Below are 19,295 nucleotides of genomic sequence, written 5' to 3' on the forward strand. Positions count from 1 at the left end.
TCTTCATTTAGGGTTCATATTGTATTAAATATGTACACAGTGGAGCTGACAGACCAGTCTGAGCAGTTTTAGCATTACAGGTATATATTATGAGAGGGTAGATGCAATCGTGTGAAATATTTTTAAATGTAATCTGTAAAAAATATTCATGTTAGTTTATGTGTTCAAGGAAGATAATATCCCAGGTCCAGGTTATCTTTAGTGATCACTTATACTAACTTTCAAAAAAGCATCTTCAAGGTTAATCCTTGTTGTCTCATATGGCAGGATTTCCTTCTTTTTCAAAAGGCTGAATAATGATCCATTATATGTTTATGCCACATTTTCATTATCTATACATCTGTTGATGTACCTTTAAAGTTGCTTCCACATCTTGGCTATGGTTAATAGTGCTGCAATAGACACAGGAGTTTCAACGTCTTTTTGAGATCCTGATTGCAGTTCTTCTGGGTGACTATCTGGAAGTGGGATTGCTGGATCCAACGGCCATATTATGGCAAGAGAAATAAGCCAGCCACAGAAGGACAAACACCCCATGATTCCACTTATACATATGAGGTGTCTGACACAGTCAAACTCACAGAAGCCAAGAGCAGAGTGGTGGTCGCCAGGGGCTAGGAGAGGGGCAGGGGGAGATGGGGAGTCACTAATTAGGATGTATAAACTTTCCGTTACGCGAGATGAGTAAGTTCTGGAGATCGGAAGCACAACATCATGCCTGTAGATAACAATACTGTGTTAAACGCTTAAAAATCTGTTTGGAGGGTAGACCTCATGTTGTCTTCCTCGCAAAATAAAAACACAAGTAAAAAGGCATTTTCTTTTCAAATAATACCTAGCAAATAATACTGCATTTTTCTGAAATTAACGAGACTGTTCTGACTTTAAGACACCTTTGAAATACTGCATTTCCTAACTGACGTACAGCGTAGCTCAGTGATCCTTGGAGGACGTTGCCAAGGCTGCGGCAGAGCCGAGAGCTCTGTGCTTACTAGGTGCTGATCGGCCACGGCATCCACATTGACATTTCATCCATGCCTTCTGTGAGCTCCTCTTCCCCACCAGACAGAACCAAACTCAATCTTTACTGCATTTTTCTATCTGTTTTCTAAAAAAAAACCCCCTTCTTTCTGGGACCTGGTAACTTCGCATGTGTATAAGACTGGACCCAAGCTTTAATTACACTTAGGCCTATGAAATACAAGAGCTGGGAGGAACCTTGTCATTTACACATCAAGAAGTGGAAGCCTTTGCACCTATCCACAAGCATTTATGACACTCATTCTGTTTATCTTTAAATATGTATTTCTAGAGCAAAGTTGTGACTTTCTGTTCATTATACACAGTTTTATATAAGGAATGAAAGTAAGCATTAAGGAAATTTCTTCATCCAGGAAAAGGTTTTATGTAATTAGTCTAAATACTAAACTAACAGCAAAGGACCTTGCTACAGATATCACAAAAGATATCTGATATACTTGGAATTCCAATTGCCAACTATATTCTTATTACTGTTTATCCAAAGACAAGTGGACATATTTTTATAAACTTGGGAGTAAAAAATAATACCTTCTAATCAAGGCACCGTGAACAAACTCTTATAATTGGAAATCAAGTGTTCAGATACTGATGCTAATTTATGCAAGGATGTCAACTTGTCACATTGAACTGACCTTGCAAATCAGCTCACATCATGCAGTCATAAATCCTTTCTGCAGGGAAATCTCACAATTATTTGTTTTAGTACCAATAAACATCTAAGAATAAATCACATATGTCTTTGTGCTAGTCAGCCCAAGTCTCAGAGTTCCACGAGGATTCACCTGACATGATTCCCACTGCTCTAAGGTCCATTTACTGTTTTCCATCCTCAGATCTCACCTACTGTCCCTGTTCATTTCAGTTGTGTTTATACAATACAAGTAGTTGCAAACTGTGGTTCTATCATATCTCTTAGCTATAAACGAAGGCAATGCTCTCAAATACAGAAATTTAACAGAAATAATGTTTATGAACTGAGATAGATGTTCGTTGCATAAGTCCAATAGCATATTTCAAACAACAGATTTTCTTTGCATGAAAGTGCTTTGGACACGTAAAGAGCTGTTTAATTCTAAAACATTGTTTTTCCATTTTATCATCACTGAAATCAGCAAGAATTGGACATGGTATAATTGACAACATTTTTTTCTTTCTGAATAGTACACATGATAATGGTGCTTCTCACATCAATAACATCTTAAGTTCAATAAAACATGGTCTTTCTTAGCCATTTCTTGTGGGGAAAAACAACAACAACAATCTTCTTAGATAAAAAATAGCAATGCATTGAAAATTATACGCATTTTGGAGAAAATAGTTTAATTTGGAAAGCGGTTTAATCTCTTCTACTCTTAACTACGCAAGCATTTAAATATGCACACACATATCAAGTATAGTTGAGGACTCTTCTGATTTCCCTGGACTCTTCTGATTTCCCTGGACTCTTCTGATTTCCCTTTCAAGGCCTCTAACACTCACTTTCACAGAGTTTTAAAAATCAATCTTATAATTATTTTTGTGCCTCTTTTTCAGTAAGACAGCACACATGCACTCATTCAATACTCGGTATGAGTTTCAATTCTCACTCAGAGAAAAACCAAGAAACATTATCTCTTTTTTCCCTCTTTCTTGTCACTTACATTCCCAGTTGCCCGAGAGATGGTATAACCGTATATAAAATAATTACATCTTTTAGGTTTCTTGGAACAGAGACGTTAGATGTTGTCCGTTAAGGGTATTAGCACAGTTATACTCTGAATCCAATATAAAAGGGAAAACGGCAAAGAAATTTAAAAAATGAAAAGTGTAGAAGAGCACAGGAAAATACTCTACCAGTAGTATTTTATTTCATAATGCAAACAATCCTTTCTGTCATCATGAGCATTGACATATGCAGTTTGAGAAGGGTGAGAAATAGACTAATTTCATTTAATCTCGTGATTTCTATCTGGATGGCTGGCCAGTGGAAGAAAGAGAGAGGCATTCCCACATGCAGTACCTGACAGCTCAAATCATCAGTGGGCAAAACTAGTTTAAAAGCGAAACAAGATTAAAAAGACCTAAAATATCTTTCCAAAGCCTTTGCATTAATTAAGTCTTTGTAATAATGTTTATATGTCTTCTCCTGAATTATAAACAGTCTTTGTCTTGACATTTAAACTGTTTACTAGCTATTTGAGGTTTAATTTTCTCTTAGTCACTTATGAAATAGAAATAGTCACCAGAATGTAGAAAGAACACTAGCGACTAAATGCTGAGAAGACTCCTTTTTATGACATATTAAAAGACATTACCGTTTACCCGGCTGTCAAGGAAACCAAGCTAGAATGAGTAGATTTGTTCAACTCTTCGGCAAAACATTTCCCAAGAACCACAACCTCAACCAACATCATTCTCACCAAGGTATCAGCCCGTGGAAAAAGTTTTTACAGTAAAACATATGGCAAGGCGTTAAATCCCAGAAATAGTGCCATTCTACATTCATCGGGGAAAAAAGATTAAGCCCCAAAGTAAAAACTGTCAATTACTGTGATTGCTTTGTTGCACTGAAAGAGTTCAATTACATCACAAAGAATTTTAGAAAGTACTCATTTAATTAAAATATGAACTCTTCAAGCTACCTGCAGCTTTCCCTAGCTCATAAAGGAGCACATTTTCCATTTAAATAAGAGTCCGTTCCCTATATTCACCAACAACATGCATGACGGATGTGAGCAGTACCATCAAAGCACTTTCTACTTCTCTTCATTTTCTCTTTCTTCTTCCTTTCAAAATGATTTTACATTCATGTTTTAGACATCTGTGCCCTTTAGTATCACACTTAAGAATCCGGACAGCATGATGGGTAAGGGGTTGATTACGGAAAGTAATCACGCTCTACGTTGATGAATGGCTGTTGACAAAATGATTTCTATCATGTAACTGAGACTTTAAATTCCACATAAAATGCTACAACTCAAATGACACTGACTAGCTATGAGCTTCTGGAAGTCACCCACCTGGGGCAGCATGCGATTTTCCTCCTCCAGCTGTCTTACTCTTGCCTCCAGCTGCCTAACATAGGACAAGGTTGATTCTAAAATTGAAAAGAAAGAACTCACATTATACACACAGGTCTTGTTTGGTACACTGTCAGGATGTTTCTGGCTCCATTTATTCAAATCAGGTAGTGACTACTTAATCTGATATTTAGAAAAAAAGATTTCTCCCCAGAAGAACAATAACAGAAGCCATTAAAACCATAAGCAGTCTGAACAACTGCACCGTGTTAAGGAGAATCAGAGAAATTTACAGGTGGTTAAGCCTGCAGGTGTCTGCACAGCATGCAGCCTTCAGAACATTAGACACGTTGAAGACAGTTATTCCCTCTTTTCTGCTTAGTTTGCGTATGTATTTTAAGCTTTCCCACACACAAGACTTCTTGTAACATTCATTATAACAGAGAAATTACAAGGTCTTTTTAAAAAATAGAAAATAAGAAGATATGTAAAATATCCAGCTCCCTTCGTTTTCTCAATAAACTTCAAGTCTTAAGAGCAACATTTTGTTTTTCTCACAAATCTATAGATAGTAGGACTATACCTAGAGAACAGCTACAAAGGGGCTAAATAATGTTAGTCTGAATTTTGACTTTGGCCGAGCATGACAGAGACTCAAGCTTTTCCCTTTTTAGGTAAACCAGGGCAGACTTGAAATTTGTTGTTTTCATTTCTTCAACAAGCTCAGGTGTGTGCCGACAGCTCAGAATCAGCATCATGCTTAGTATCTGTTCCACAGCAAAACTCTCGATTTTATAGCTTTACATTATGAAAAAGTTCACACGTGGAGTTTTCATTTTGAGGAACCATCTGACAGAGTCCCTTCTTCATTAAATCCAAAATAATCAACTGCACAGCATCATACTGCAACATAGTTGCAATTCATTCATTACCCAAGAGCAAACATATTTCAGGTATAGTGAAATGTACATGACCAAAGAATCCCTGCAGAGCATATTTCCACAGTTAATTTTAAAGCAGCAGATCATGTGCATGTTCCTCGGCCTCAAAAACACAAAACAGCAAGAGGCAAGGCCAAGAGGGTAGTGCATTTCAGAAGGAAACATTTGGAGCCCCTAATAATCTGCAGTTAGGATGGATAGGATGCAAATTAATACCTTGATCTGAAATTCATCATAGAAACTCCTAATTTTTATACGGAAATTGGTTATATGAACCCAATTCCATTGTGTGACCACCAAAGCAACAAGGTAACATTTTATTTTCTTAAAATACATAAGAAACTTCAGTCCTTAATTCACAAATGTAAAAATTAAACTCATCCCTAACCGGTTTACAGCATGCCTGTCTTCACAAATGTTTGCAGAAAGTCCCCATCACTAACATTAATATAACCATCCACTGATCTCACACCAATGGTGATGACTTGCCTTGAGCATTTTCTCAACAAGACAGAAACACAAGGTAAAGGAAGCTGAAGACGTTTGCTAGAAATATGCTCTCATTTTTTTAGCTCAGTGAAATGTTAAGTGTTTGCTCTATGGACTCTTCAAAAGGGGAAAAAAAAAGTATCTGGCATAATGAATAACCAACTTATTGATTTCATGAATCCGCTTTACTCTAGCAGATGAATAAGTGATTTGCTGATCATCAAAATGTGAATGTAGATTGCCTGATTTACAGTTTTGCAAGCTCCCCTCTCTACTCTAAAAAAACCACCACTTGACAAGGGTCATTCGAGTGAAAAGTTGCTCAGAAAGAGTCTATTTAAACCATAAACAAATAAAATTCTTTTTTCCTTTGTTCACAATTTACACCGTATCTTTATTGTCCCTATACTGCATCAACCTTAAGGCTGTGATACTGAAAGCAGCCGAAATGACTCTATACAGAGTGATTCAGGTGACATTTGAAAAATGCCACTGAATGGATTTTAATTCAGTAACTATCTTCAGTCACTTTAATCTATTTCTCTTCTTTAAATCTTTGCAGTTTACATATTTGATGCTTTCATTAAGTTTCTACTTACATTAGGAAAGTCACATCATGTCAGTTCCCAAAAAGGGTAAATTCTTGAATTTGGAAAACATTCCTTAACTCCAATTTTTAATGTCAAGCTACAACAGATGAAGTCCAAATCTGTTTCAAAGCATTCACTGCAAATATGGGCAGGGACAGGAAATGACAGGGAAGATTTTTAGACAGGTAACGTAAAAAAACAAATTAGCTCCAAGGTAAAGGCAAAGCTAAGGAAAGTTTTGAATTCATTTGCTCCACAAATACTGATTGTGTCACTGACATGTGTTGGGCACTACGAGGGTTGGAATGAAGAAAAGGCCAGTTATTGCAAGTCTTAAGTTTCTCAGAATGCAAATTTCCATTTAGGATTACACACCCATGTGCTATGTGCCAGAAGTCCTGTTGTTCAAAGCTCACTCTCTTTTGCAATTATTATTTAACAATGAACAGATATGATGAATGAAAACACTCGTGTGTGTATGTGTGTGGGTGGGGCTTGGGGGACAGGAAGTATAGTTAATCTGCATGAATAAAAGAGAATTCACGCTGTTAGTTGTTTAATTCATCAAGAAACTTTTTATATACTCCTTTTATATGGGAGTGGAGCAGGCAGACTTTTTTCTGGAATATACTGGAGTCCCTATATGAAGTCCCTATATGAAGAGCCATTGAGGAAAGCATCCAATCCTTCAATTGTGACATGAGAGAAAAATAAACATTTGTTTTGTTAAACCCTCATGATTTCAAGATTTATTTGTTATTGCATCATAGGCTAGCCAAGCCCAACTACTAGTATATTACGAATAATGGGACAGAAAATAGGTAAACGTTTTAATAAAACATAATAAAGTATAAGAAATTCCACTTTAAAAAGTACACCGCAATCCACATCCCAGTCCTACTTGATCATTAGAAAAAAAAGATAAAATCTTCTGTGTAAGAAAGAAAAGGAGCCCCTTGTGTGCTAGAATATCTTTGACCATGTCTCCTACAGTCTCTTCCCCAAGCTGCTGCTTCCTTTTCCTTCCTTACACAAGGACCTTCCAGAGTGGTGTCAACTATAAGATACACACTTCCATTACACCCAGGAAGTGTGGAGAACCACTGTGCTCCCAAGAGAAGTACATGACAAAAATTGGTGCTTTATTATAAAGGGATACATACACGCACGTGCATGCACACACACAACCGCATTAGAATGTACTATCATTTGAACTGATCATTACATTTATACCAGTGGCTGACAGCTGCTAAAACAGATTTCAGAATGTCATTTTGGCTTTCAGAACTCCGAGAATGAGGTTCCAAAAGAAAATCAAGGCTCCTGCAGAAAACAGCCAAATACGAGGCTATACTCTACATCAGGGGAAACCAGGAACCAGGCCTCATAGCAGGAGGGGAGCAGTGGGTGAGCGAGCATCATCTGTACTTAGCCCTTACAGCCGCTCCCCGTGGCTCGCATTAGCACCTGAGCTCCGCCTCCTGTCAGATCAGCGGGCGGCATTAGATTCTCATAGGAGCGTGAACCCTACTGTGAACTGCGCATGCGAGGGGTCTAGGTTGTGCACTCCTGATGAGAATCTAATGCCTGATGATCTGAGGTGGAGCTGAGGCAGTGCTGCTAATGCTGGGGAGGGGCTGCAAATACAGATTATCATTAGCAGAGAGGTTTGACTGCACAGAGACCATAATAAATCGCTTGCAGACTCATATCAAAACCCTATCAGTGGGACTTCCCTGGTGGCGCAGTGGTTAAGAATCCAGCTGCCAATGCAGGGGACATGGGTTCAAGCCCTGGTCCGGGAAGATCCCATGTGCTGCGGAGCAACTAAGCCCATGCACCACAACTACTGAGCCTGCGCTCTCGAGCCCATGAGCCACAACTACTGAGCCTGTGTGCCACAACTACTGAAGCCTCCGTGCCTAGAGCCTGTGCTCTGCAACAAGAGAAGCCACTGCAACGAGCAGCCCACGTACCACAAAGAAGAATAGTCCCCGCTCGCCACAACTAGAGAAAGCCCACATGCAGCAACAAAGACCCAATGCAGCCAAAAAATAAATCAATCAATAAATTTATAAACAAAACAAAACACCCTATCAGTGAGTGCCAAGTGAAAACAAGCTCGGGGCTCCCACTGATTCAGCATTATGGCGAGTTGTATAATTATTTCATTATATATTACAATGTAATAATAATAGAAATAAAATGCACAATAAATGTAATGCGCTTGAATCATCCCAAAACCATCCCCCCAACCCAGCTCCCACCTGTGGAAAAATTGTCTTCCATGAAATGGGTCCCTGGTGCCAAAAAGGTTGGGGACCGCTGCTCTATGTAGATATACAATATATTAAGGAAGGATCCTATCTTCAAGAAGTATATAACCAGTTGAGGGGCGATAAAGAGGAAAAAAAATAAAGCAATAGGTAATATGATATTCAGAGCTAAATCATGTGAAACAGGAGTACAAAAAAGATCAATACTGGCTGCAGTTCTTCTGAAGGAGAAACTTGACTAATGGATCAACAGAAGCTTGAGAGACAGAGAGATGCTAGTAGAGCCACAGGACGGACAAGAATGATCCTCTTGTAAACAGGGAAGAGAGAAGGAATTCACATGAAGGAAGAGAGAGGGACATACTGGAAGCAGAAGGAGGAAAAGCCAAGTTGCATCCCACATTCAGGGATCTAACGAAGCCAGTGTCAAATCACAGCCATGCAAACGGTGAGATTTGCTTTTAACTTCCCCCAAGGGCATTTTACTTCTCTTTCCTGGGAAATCTCTGGACATCTGCACATTAGAAAAGCCAGGTTAGGCAAACAATACCAATGTGAAAATCCAATGACATTCTCAAGAGGTTCTTTGGGTAAATCTTGGGCATGTTTTCAAAGCAGAAACCATTTTCTCCATGTACCTCACTTTTCTCTGAACCTACACGTAGAAGTTCACAGGACCTCTTGTAATAAAACAAGTATGAGAAACAGTCATAAGAATTCCACTAACACACATCTAATTGATTCCAATTTGAGAACTGGAATGTACCTAAGAGATTCCCTAATCCAACCTGTCCCCCATCCTCACTTGGCAGATAAGAGAATAAAGCCCAGAAGGTAGTGAACTTGGCCTCTAACACTGGGGATTAGTTATACATATACATTCAAAAGATTCTGTTTCATTCCTGGGGCATCACAGGGACTCCCATCCTGGATCTTCTAATCACTAAGATGTCAAGCTTCTCACACAGACAGTTAAATTCTAACTTCTCCTTTTTTCTTCCTGATTGTAGATATTCTGGATGGACTTTTACCTTTAAAATAACTTGATATTCTCCTTGGACAATATCCTGGACTTGATTTCACTTCGATTTACCTGAAATACATTCAATCATATAAAGTAGCTCGACTTTCTTCTCTGCTAGTTTGAAAATACTCTGGTTGAAATATTAAACCCTCTAATTTCCCCCTTGATTTCTAAAGCAGTGTTTCTCTCCCTAGGGGAATCCCGTCCTTGACATCAGCCAAGGATTACTCTATTGTACATGAAAGGTTTACTGTTGATATTTGCAACTGTCTAAGGTTGGTCAAACTTCTGAGTAGTTTTGATTAGATGAAGTGCTGTCTGGTCTTCAAATTTTCAGGGCGAAAAATAAAACCTGGTAATGGTCCATTCTAAAACAAATTACAGCATTTGGAAGAATATAAAGGAGGACAGTCACCTGGAAGACTGTTGCTGCTGTGGGTTCATAGATGTTAGCTTTTCGGTGACTGAGTTAGTCTCCCTTGGCCAGAGAGAGTCCAACAGTCACAAGATTTCAAATCTGGAGGCAAATCTCTTTAATAAGCCCCAACCTCTAAAGACAGTGCTTGAATTAGTTCCAAATTAATCCCACCATCCACAGGCTTTTACACATTCCGAAGGAAATGACTTCAGAACTATATATTTAAAAAATTATTACTGTTCTAAAAGTGTTACTCTTTCTTCCTCAGGCAAGCAAAGTTCAGCCTCCTACTTAGAATTCGTATGAGCTCCAGAAGTATAAGTGATTATACTTCTCACTATAATTTGATGCTTTACTTATTAAAAAAAAAATCTTGTTGGCATCAGCAGTTTCGGATTTGCCTGGATATTTAACTCGGGCTGCTTTATTGGCAGAGGTAGAATTTTTAAATTTTTAATGGGAGCTTTAATTGTCCTAAGTAGGTAAAAAAATGGTGTCAGGTCTTGCTCTGGTCCATCATCTATGAAGCTAATTCTACTCTTGTCAGACCTTTCTCTCTGTGGCAATCTGAAAGAAATAGGAGATAGTTATTTTCTACCTGGTCCTCCCATGTAGAGACCTGTTCACTGTTATTCCCTGGCCCCAACTTAGCTCTGGGTCTCTGCCCACACCTTCCCCTGCCAAATAATCATTCCCAGCCCAGTCCATACGCCTTATTTTTCTATGCATGTTACGAAAAACAGCCTTCTAATAATTAGAATATCCAAAGATGAGAATATACTGCTTCAGATGATAACGTGATTTGTGTTCTTGGAAATGCTTGGAGAACGCTCAATGAGGTGCTGCAAAGACTTCTATCTGTGTGTGCTGCTGGGCTAGTCCCTTTACCTCTGAAGATCAATAATTCTACAGTTTTAAATTCTGCTCCCTCCATAAATCTCATTCATTTTCCTTCTTATCATTTGCCAAGAAATCATATATTAGAGTGCCTTGTGGTGTTCCTTTACCTAGTTGTCTGTATGTTATTTTCATGTTTTCATTTTTTGCCCAAATATGCTACTTGCAAATATTCCCTTAAACCCTACCCAGTGACTGTTGGTGTTTCCTGTAGGGATTTAATACATATTTATTGACTTCCTGTAATATCAAGACTTGGTCTTCACCCAATACTGATTATCTGCTGTGTGGCAGACACTGTTCTAGATGACGGAGATACAGCACCAAGCAAAAGTGATAAGCTCTGTGCATTCACAGAGTGCACGTTCCAGAGAGGAAGACCGACAGTGGAGAGCAAATACTCTCCCCTTTGTGGAGGCAACATGCGCAATAAAGGCAACGAAACAGAGAACTAGCAGAGTTGAGCGGAAGTACAGCTACAGTAGGGAGCGTGGCCTAGAAGAGCTCTCTGGGGACTACAGCCTGCAAATGAGCCAACTATGCAAAGAGCTTGGAGAAGAGAGTTCTAGGCATCAGGAAAGGGGGGTGCACAGGCCCTGGCTGGGAAGACTCCTCTGCTGGAATCCAGCTGTGAAGGGGGAAGGGACAGCAGCTTGAAACCGGGATCCGTCTTGTCCCCTTCCTCCACTACTTAAATTTTTAAAAACCTTGTGCTCCCTTTGGCTGTTTACACTTAAACCTAGACTTGAACCCTTTGACTATTAGGTTTTCTTTGTGACAAAAACCTTAGCATTACATTTGGTTCCACCCTCTCACACGCCCCACTTCCCATCCATTGGGAAATTCTGTTGACCCTGCCGCCAAGATATCCTAAAAATCCAACCTCCCACTAGTCTCCTAACAGGTGTCCTCACTTCTATCTTTGCCTCCTCTCCCAGGTCTACTATCATTCAAAGTCTATTTCAACCCCACGGCAGCCAGGGTTTTCCTTCTAAAATGCTAAGTCTGATCACATCGTTCTCCAGAACCACGCAGGAGCTCACCATTTTGCTCCATATAAAAGTCAAGGTCCTTAAAAAGGCCAGCAGGGCCCCATGTAATCTGGGGACCTGGTGCCTTTCTGACTTCATGACGTCACACCTCTGCTCCAGCCACAAGGCCTCCTTTCTGCTCCTGGACACCCCAGACATACACTAGCTTTAGTCGTCCACACTCTCTGGACTGCTCTTCCCCCAGGGAGCTGCTTGGCCAATTTCCTCACTCTTACAAGTCTTTGTTCAGATCTCAGCTTCTCAGTGAGACTTACCAAGTCCTCTTCGTTTAATCCTGTAAACTACCCCCACCTCCACCCCACATTCTCCTGATCTCCTTTGGCCTGTTGTACTTCTTTATTTTTCTTCAAAATACTTTATCACTTTCTATCATATAAGTTAGCTTGTTCATATGTTATGTTTATTGTATAAGCCCTGTCTCTCTCCATCAGAATGTCAGCTCCACAAGGCAGGGATCTTTGTCTGTTGTGTTGAGTGATGTACTCCAAGCACCTAGAATAGTGTCTGCACATTAAAAAGTTATTGAATGAGTCAGTCAACCCATTACACAGATAGTGCCCTGAAAAGAAATTATTTCATAGTACAGGTCTATAATTGTCAATCACTCCAGATAACATTGTGTTTGTATCTGAATGGATCCTAATATCAATTCTGTTGTGCCACTGAACATGAAGAACATTAAACTTTGGATGGAAACATTGGGGAGGTTCTCAAATTATGTCAGATCTAATCACTGGTGGGAAATTTCAATTAAAAAATCTGGGGACTTCCCTGGTGGTCCAGTGGTTAAGAATCCACCTTCCAATGCAGGGGACGTGGGTCCGATCCCTGGTCGGGGAACTAAGATCCCAGACACCGCAGGGCAACTAAGCCCGCACACCGCAATGAAAGATCCCACATGCTGCAATGAAGATCCTGTGTGCCACAACTAAGACCCGACGTAACCAAATAAAAAGAAAAAATAAACGAATAAATAAAATCTGAAATGTGTTTTCACCAGGCTCAAAAAAAATGTCTTATGGGGGGAGGGTGGCACATGGTGGGGGGGAAGGCGAGGAGGAAAGAGAAGGGAGAGTACAAAGAGGGATAAAGAGAAAGAGACAGACATAAAAACAGTTATGGGAAATGTGCAAAACATGAACCATTTCTGCCAGTAACCTCTTGGAATACAATATAAATGCCTTCATCTGGACATCTGCTTAAGTTGATAAGGTTCCCCCTTTGGGTTAGAAATACCACTGGAAGGAATTTAAACTTCACCTGGACATTCTCCTTCCAGACACTCCCTGCGAGGGAGGGGTGTACCGAGGGGCAGGGCACAGGAGCGAGCATAGCTGTGGGGCACAGGGCAGGTGCCAGCTGGGCCCTGAGTGAGGGTCTCTGAGCTGTGAGAGAGCAGCCTGAGGAGGCCGGAGAGCAGCGGTCCATTCGAAACAGGTTATGTTTCTCCGTGAAGAGAAAAACCTGTCATTTCAAAGGAAAAGGAAACAGAGCAATGTGCTGTCCCGTTTATTAGAATGAAAGCTGGAAATACTGTATCCTTTTCCAAGAATGCTTTGACAGAAAAAAATCACGAGTGTGATCCCTCTAGTGCCATGCAAGTGGTATGTTCTTGGAAACAGTCCAGATTGTTTTCACTTATTATTTTCTGTAAAAGAGTAAATATAATAGTTAAATGGATATTGAAATCCAATGATTTGCACATAAACCAATTTAGAAAACAGAAAAGAAAATCAGGGTCTATGTCCTAACTTTGTTCCAGAAAATAATTACCAAAAATTTTTCAAGTTTCTCCTCTTTCCAAATGAGAGTGTTTTTAAAATGGGAGAGAATCGCATTTTGTTGCCTATTTGCTATCATCCACCTGTACCTCTTCCTGGGAATTGGCACCTGGGTGTTTCAGCTTCCATTTCTCTCTAGAAGCTAGAGGCTCCACGTGGCAAGGCCTTGCCTTATAGTTACTTTCCGAGCTGTCCTATGATTCGCATTAGCGCTATGTGCTAGAAGGTGTCCTGTGAATTTCTGATGAACGAATGTCCTCATCGTTCGGTTCCCAACTGCTCTGGCAGCTAACCCAAGTTTGTTGCTCCCCGAACAGCTTCAAGCAGTTAACTCAAAATGCAGTCAGATTTCCACCAAAAAATCACACAATAGCAAGCCATCGAAACTGAAGTCTGGCTTACAGTCTGGCTTTGTGTGCCCTAAAATTCCCTTCACTTTGACTTTTCCCTTTGAAAGCATCAGCTCCATGAAGGAGACACTAGGTAAGTAGCACTGAACTGGCCTAAAGGACTGGAGACTCTATGGAAAATATTTGAAACTCTGAAGAGCTGTTTAGCATGAGTACCATTTTAACAGCTATTCAGGGTTAAAATGTGTCTTACTTTCCATTGTTATGTTGCTGCTGCTGCTGCTGTCATTTCCCAGAGAAAATGCTGCCTTTTCCCAATGCCAGAGGATAAAAATGGATGTCATTTTAAGAAATGTAACAACTTCCTTCACTGTATGCAGCCCCCTTGTAAGTGCATCTTGTCAGCATTGTCAATGAACGAACAAGGAAGCAAATCTATAAGAAAACAAATTTTCAAAAGACAGTAAGTCTATAAAAATTTTATTTTCTCTTAGGATAATTATTTTGACTTTTTATGTATATTTAGATTTTTTAGAAGCCTGTGCACAGTTGTTATTTTACTGTCATACATTGCAGCAAAATAAAAATATTTTTTATCATATTGTACAGCGAAGCATCATTAATCTGGATTCTATCAATTGGGAATTCATAAAAATGTTGTTCAATTCAGCCTATATATACTCTCTGCAGTGGCTATGAAACAATAGCTGGCCAAACAAACTCATAGTGTAACAATTAAGGACTAGTTGCCTTACACAAGAAAAGCAAAGTTTTCACAATGTTTTAGCATTATCTATCCGTACACAAAGTGATATGGACAGATAATGGATGAATGCAGTTAGTTAATGGATAAGTGTAGTTAGTTTAGATAAACAAAATTGGAAAGACCACATACTGTGGAACTTTTTTTGTTGTTAGCTATTTTAGCATGTATTAACAAGCCCTTTGTAATCAGTTAACATACATTCATTGAGCACTTACTATGTGTTAGACACTCATTTCAGTCCACTGAAAACAAACAAAAAGGGCTCCTCTGCTCATGGAACACTCTAATACGGAAGACAGACAAGACAGACAGACATGCAGACACACACATAAATAAGCACACTGCTCTCCTGTACACCCTCCACCACTTTAGCTTAGATGGAGATCATCTGAGAAGATCTGAGGCATTCAACTTGACACTTGAATGCAAAGATTCTGGGAATGAACTCTCCAAACAGCAAGAACAGAATTTGCAAAGTCCCCAACATGGGAATGAGCCACAGGCGCTCAAAGAAAAGAAAGAAGACTGAAGTGTCCAGAAAGAAGTGAGGAAAGTGAGGGGAGATGAAGTTGGAGCAGCAGAGACAAGACCCACAGTGTCAGCGAACCCGTGTAAGGAGCTGGGATTTTGTACTGTTTGGAGTGGGGAGCGATTTGGGGAAAAGAGGGATTGGTACATTCCACTGGCACCATCTGATGTATACTTTAAAAGGATCGTCTTGGCTGCTCTGTGAAAGACAGAGGAAAAAACAGGATGAGAGTGAAGTTTGGGGGATGATTGAGGGGACCTCTGTAGGAGGTGGGCTGAGAGGTGACTGTGGGTTGTGAAGGAGCCATAGCCGTGGTGCACAGAGAAGTGGTCACATTCAACAAGCCTCCTGGGGAAAGAGAGTAAGGACAAAGCATAGCTATGGAGCCAATGTGAGGTCTCACGAAGAAAAGGAATCGAAGGTAATGGCTACCTTTCCGGCAAGGGCAACCAGGGGATGGGGAGATGGCTTGGAGATGGGGCAGAAGTGGGCTTTGAAATCAAGAATTCTATTTTGTTCACGTTAGGCTTAATATTTCTACTGGACATCTAAGGCAAGATCCAGAGGAGGCAGTTAAATATATGACTCTGCAGCTCCGAGAAGGGATAGGGGGTAGTTTAAATGTGGAAGTCCCCAGTAGAGAGCTGCTGTCAAAAGCCTGCGGTTTGGAGAAGGGTCTGAATGGAGAAGCCTGGTGGAGGGGAAGAGCCACAGGGCAGGTGCACAGCCACAACCCCCGCCTCCCCAGCCCCGAGCCTCAGAAAGCTAAGCGAGCACCCGGCTGCCTTTGTAGACACGACCACAGAGCTTGTGTATCTTCTGCTCAGGTACCTTTTCATTAGATCTCTCTCTCTCTCTCCTTTACTCTCACTGTGTTTCATTCCCAAATCCAATCCTCCCACTTCGCTTTCCTCCTGCTGCCTCCCTTTCAGCATGCCTCTCTTTCTCCTCCTCTTGGGGCCCCCTTGCCCTCCCACAGTAATTTTGGAAGGAGTAAAGTAAAGCACAGTGGCTAAGTGCTAGCTCTGTGGGTTTCAGTTTTCACGCAAATACGCACATAGAAATGGATGATCTTTAAGACCCACAATTCCCGGGTTACGATTATCATGTGTTTTACCATAATCCATATTAGTGGCTTAACCGCTAAAGGCAGCTAAGATAAAGGTTTCTAACAGTATATGTAAGTTATGTTGCTGTTCTTTCATTTATTCATTAAACAAACATTTATAGACTATCTACCATGCACAAAGCCTTGGAGAAGCAGAGAATATTTAAGATGATGTTGTTATGTTCTGAGAAGGGGAATAAAAGCACACTCATGTGACAGATGTATACCAGTTCTGATTAGGGCAGTTAAACATGTTTAAGTGAAGCTTATAAACATTTAAAAATTCTATTCTTTAAGAACACCTACCCTTACAGATTTCTTTCCTCAACTGTGTACTTAAAAACTCCTTCCACTAGAGAAAGTTACAAGGCTAAGGAAAAAAAGACATCTCAATACAACAGAATATTACTTGATGACATTGTTGAGAACAAATTACTGAATGTTTGCAAAAACAAGGAGCCAGAAAACTATAAAAGCACTCCTTAATCTCAGCATTTTATTTGACAATGGTATTCTAAACTTAAGATATCAAGCTTTTTTTTTCCACCACTGGAAAAATTGTAATGGGAAATAAATCTCAAAAGTCCTATTAAATACAGCCAACACAGGGCACCCTGGATGTGTTCACATTGGTTTTCACGCCCTTTGATTTTAGAGACACTTGACCGTAGTGCAGGAGGGAGGGCAAGTTCTGGCCAGGAAAACTCCTGCTGACCTCAAAGTTCCCTTGGGCTCTTCTCCATTCCCAAGGATTCGATCATTTTGTCTTCACTAAACAGTTATTAGGCAACAACAGACTAATCAATGTGGTCAAGCAAGTATGTCAGATGACACACATAATGGCTAATAACTTTAATTTGACTTAGCATGTATCAAGCACTTCGCTAAGAAGGCATAGGCATTTTTTCACGTGCACTAATGCATTTGATCCTCACTGCCAAACTAAGAAGCAGGTATTATTATTCCCATCCTAGAGATGAAAGATGGAGGCTTAGAGGTGTTGAGTAACTCCTCAAAGTAACAAAGCTAGTAGAGTGCGATTCTGGACCTCAAAGCCCACTCCTCACTGCTGGAGAACACAGACCCTGTGAAGAGGCAGAGGCAAGGCCAAATTAAACAATGGCCAAGGAGGGTGAGCAGCACCGATAGTCTGATTGATTTAAAGTCTCTCCCTCATCATTACACTTGAACGCTACACCATCACTCGATGAACGCATCTGTTGAGAGAAAACTCTGTTTTCCCTGAGATACAAAACAAATACATCACCCCTTCAATTCATACGGTTGTTCCTTCAGGTCAACAAGAGTCAGCCAAAGTGAAGGCAGCAAGTTTCACGGTCAACAACCACCAAACCATCCCCAGCTAAGTACCTGGATCTGCAAAGTCATTAGTGGGCTTCATAAATATAGATGCCATTCACAATGCAATCGTTGGACAATTTCACAAACTTCTTACAATTCAGAAACCTGCAGGGTTAGAAGAAACTACTGGACAAAGGCAAAGAGCAGATTCTTCTGGCTAATGTCTAACCTGAGCTGTTTTCAAAGAAGCGGCTTTCCTGGATTCTCTTCTGAACAGCTGGGGAACCCAATGAAAGGTTCACTCTGCTTAATTTAATGTCACGGCTACCAATGCTGTTTAACCTTCTTCCTGGTGATAATAAAAGAGAATCTGATGTATTGTATATCACTTAACAGAAGCACCCGGGGAACATTAAGGTAGAATAAAACAACAGGCCCACGGCCCAGGTAAATCCAAATCCATGGAAAATGACGGACACCTCTTACATCTACAAATGTATATATCTTTCCATAATGCCCATTTTAATGAACTGACTTATAAAGAGATTAGTCTAAATAGCAACTCACTCGAAATTTATTTTCTTGTTGCTGTCTGTGCAGGGGTAACTGAGAGAGAATTCAGTCTATCATCAAGAGACACCACTTATCCTATCCCTGCTATCAAGCTAAGAATCTAGCTCCTAATATACATGGAGAAAAATGAATTACTCAGAAGAAGTGCACATAATTCTGAAGACAGTGCTCTATTCTGTGTAAATAAATTCCAATTGGCTTTATTTTTTTTAGCGGCCTAGAAAAACTACTTGCTTTGTAATCACCACGATCACTAGGTATTTGATACATACGCAAGGAGAAAAAATTTTTAGAAGTTTAGTCAAGTCTTCCACATCAGAGCAGACAAGCTTCTAGCCCAGGAAGGAAATACCAAATGGAACCGTCTCATACCCACAGAATCAGGATACCTTTTACCACCATCTGCTCACTCAGATCTAAACAGCAAGCAGATGGTACAGTAGTTTGAAAGTTAACTTCAACAGGGCATCTCCCTGGAGCTCTAACCAGAATCCTTGACAGTGGAAGGATCCGGCCTCAGCTTTTTACACTTTCAGAAGCTAAGGTCTGTCTTCCGTTCAGTTCTCAGCACCTGGGCTCTACACTCACTGTCCAGTCACTTTGTGTGTGGGGTCCAGTGACCTCCCTAACCACTCTCCAGGACATTCCACAGGGTCCTGGTCTCTGGTACTTGAGTCTTCTGCATGCTTATTGTTTCTTTTATCATGTTGTCTTTTCCACATTTTATTCCACTTTTATCAGCACCTGAAAATATGCAATCTTTGTTTACTTCAAAAACAACCTTTGTCAGGAGTTCATGTGGTCTTTTAAAAACTTGTCTGGCTCTTAAAAGTTACCCTTAAATAAAAGGTTTTTAACTTGTTTAAAAAGCTCTTAATTTAGGCTACTGGTTTATATATTTGTATGCAATGATTTTTACAGAAAAATGGAGCATGTTGGATCCAAAGTCTTAGGATATTCTTTCCTGGACAAAGGATTGTGGTCTAGGGGTTAGAGGACCCTGCCTGACTCTGCCCAACCTGCAGGACTCTTGAGAAGCTGCACACTTTGAATGCTTTCAATCTGCTCTGACAATCAAGACTCTGATCCCAGGACCTGCACCCAGACTTAAGCCACAAATCCAATGTCAGGCTGGGGACTGGAGCACGGCACCTTGAAG

At 40.2% G+C, this 19,295-nt stretch overlaps 1 protein-coding gene across 3 annotated transcripts in view; it reads right to left on the bottom strand.

Moving 5' to 3' along the window:
- The window catches only part of CCDC85A (coiled-coil domain containing 85A), a 203,683-nt gene that overhangs the window by 44,157 nt on the left and 140,231 nt on the right, over positions 1-19,295 (bottom strand). For all 3 annotated transcript variants that reach the window (XM_079940854.1, XM_079940853.1, XM_079940855.1), the window contains exon 3: positions 4,041-4,117. In XM_079940854.1, coding sequence (XP_079796980.1) covers positions 4,041-4,117 — 77 coding nt within the window. The remainder of the gene's footprint in view (positions 1-4,040; positions 4,118-19,295) is intronic.

The sequence above is a fragment of the Stenella coeruleoalba genome (genome assembly GCF_951394435.1).
Source record: "Stenella coeruleoalba genome assembly, chromosome: 13".
Taxonomy (NCBI): Eukaryota; Metazoa; Chordata; class Mammalia; order Artiodactyla; family Delphinidae; genus Stenella; species Stenella coeruleoalba.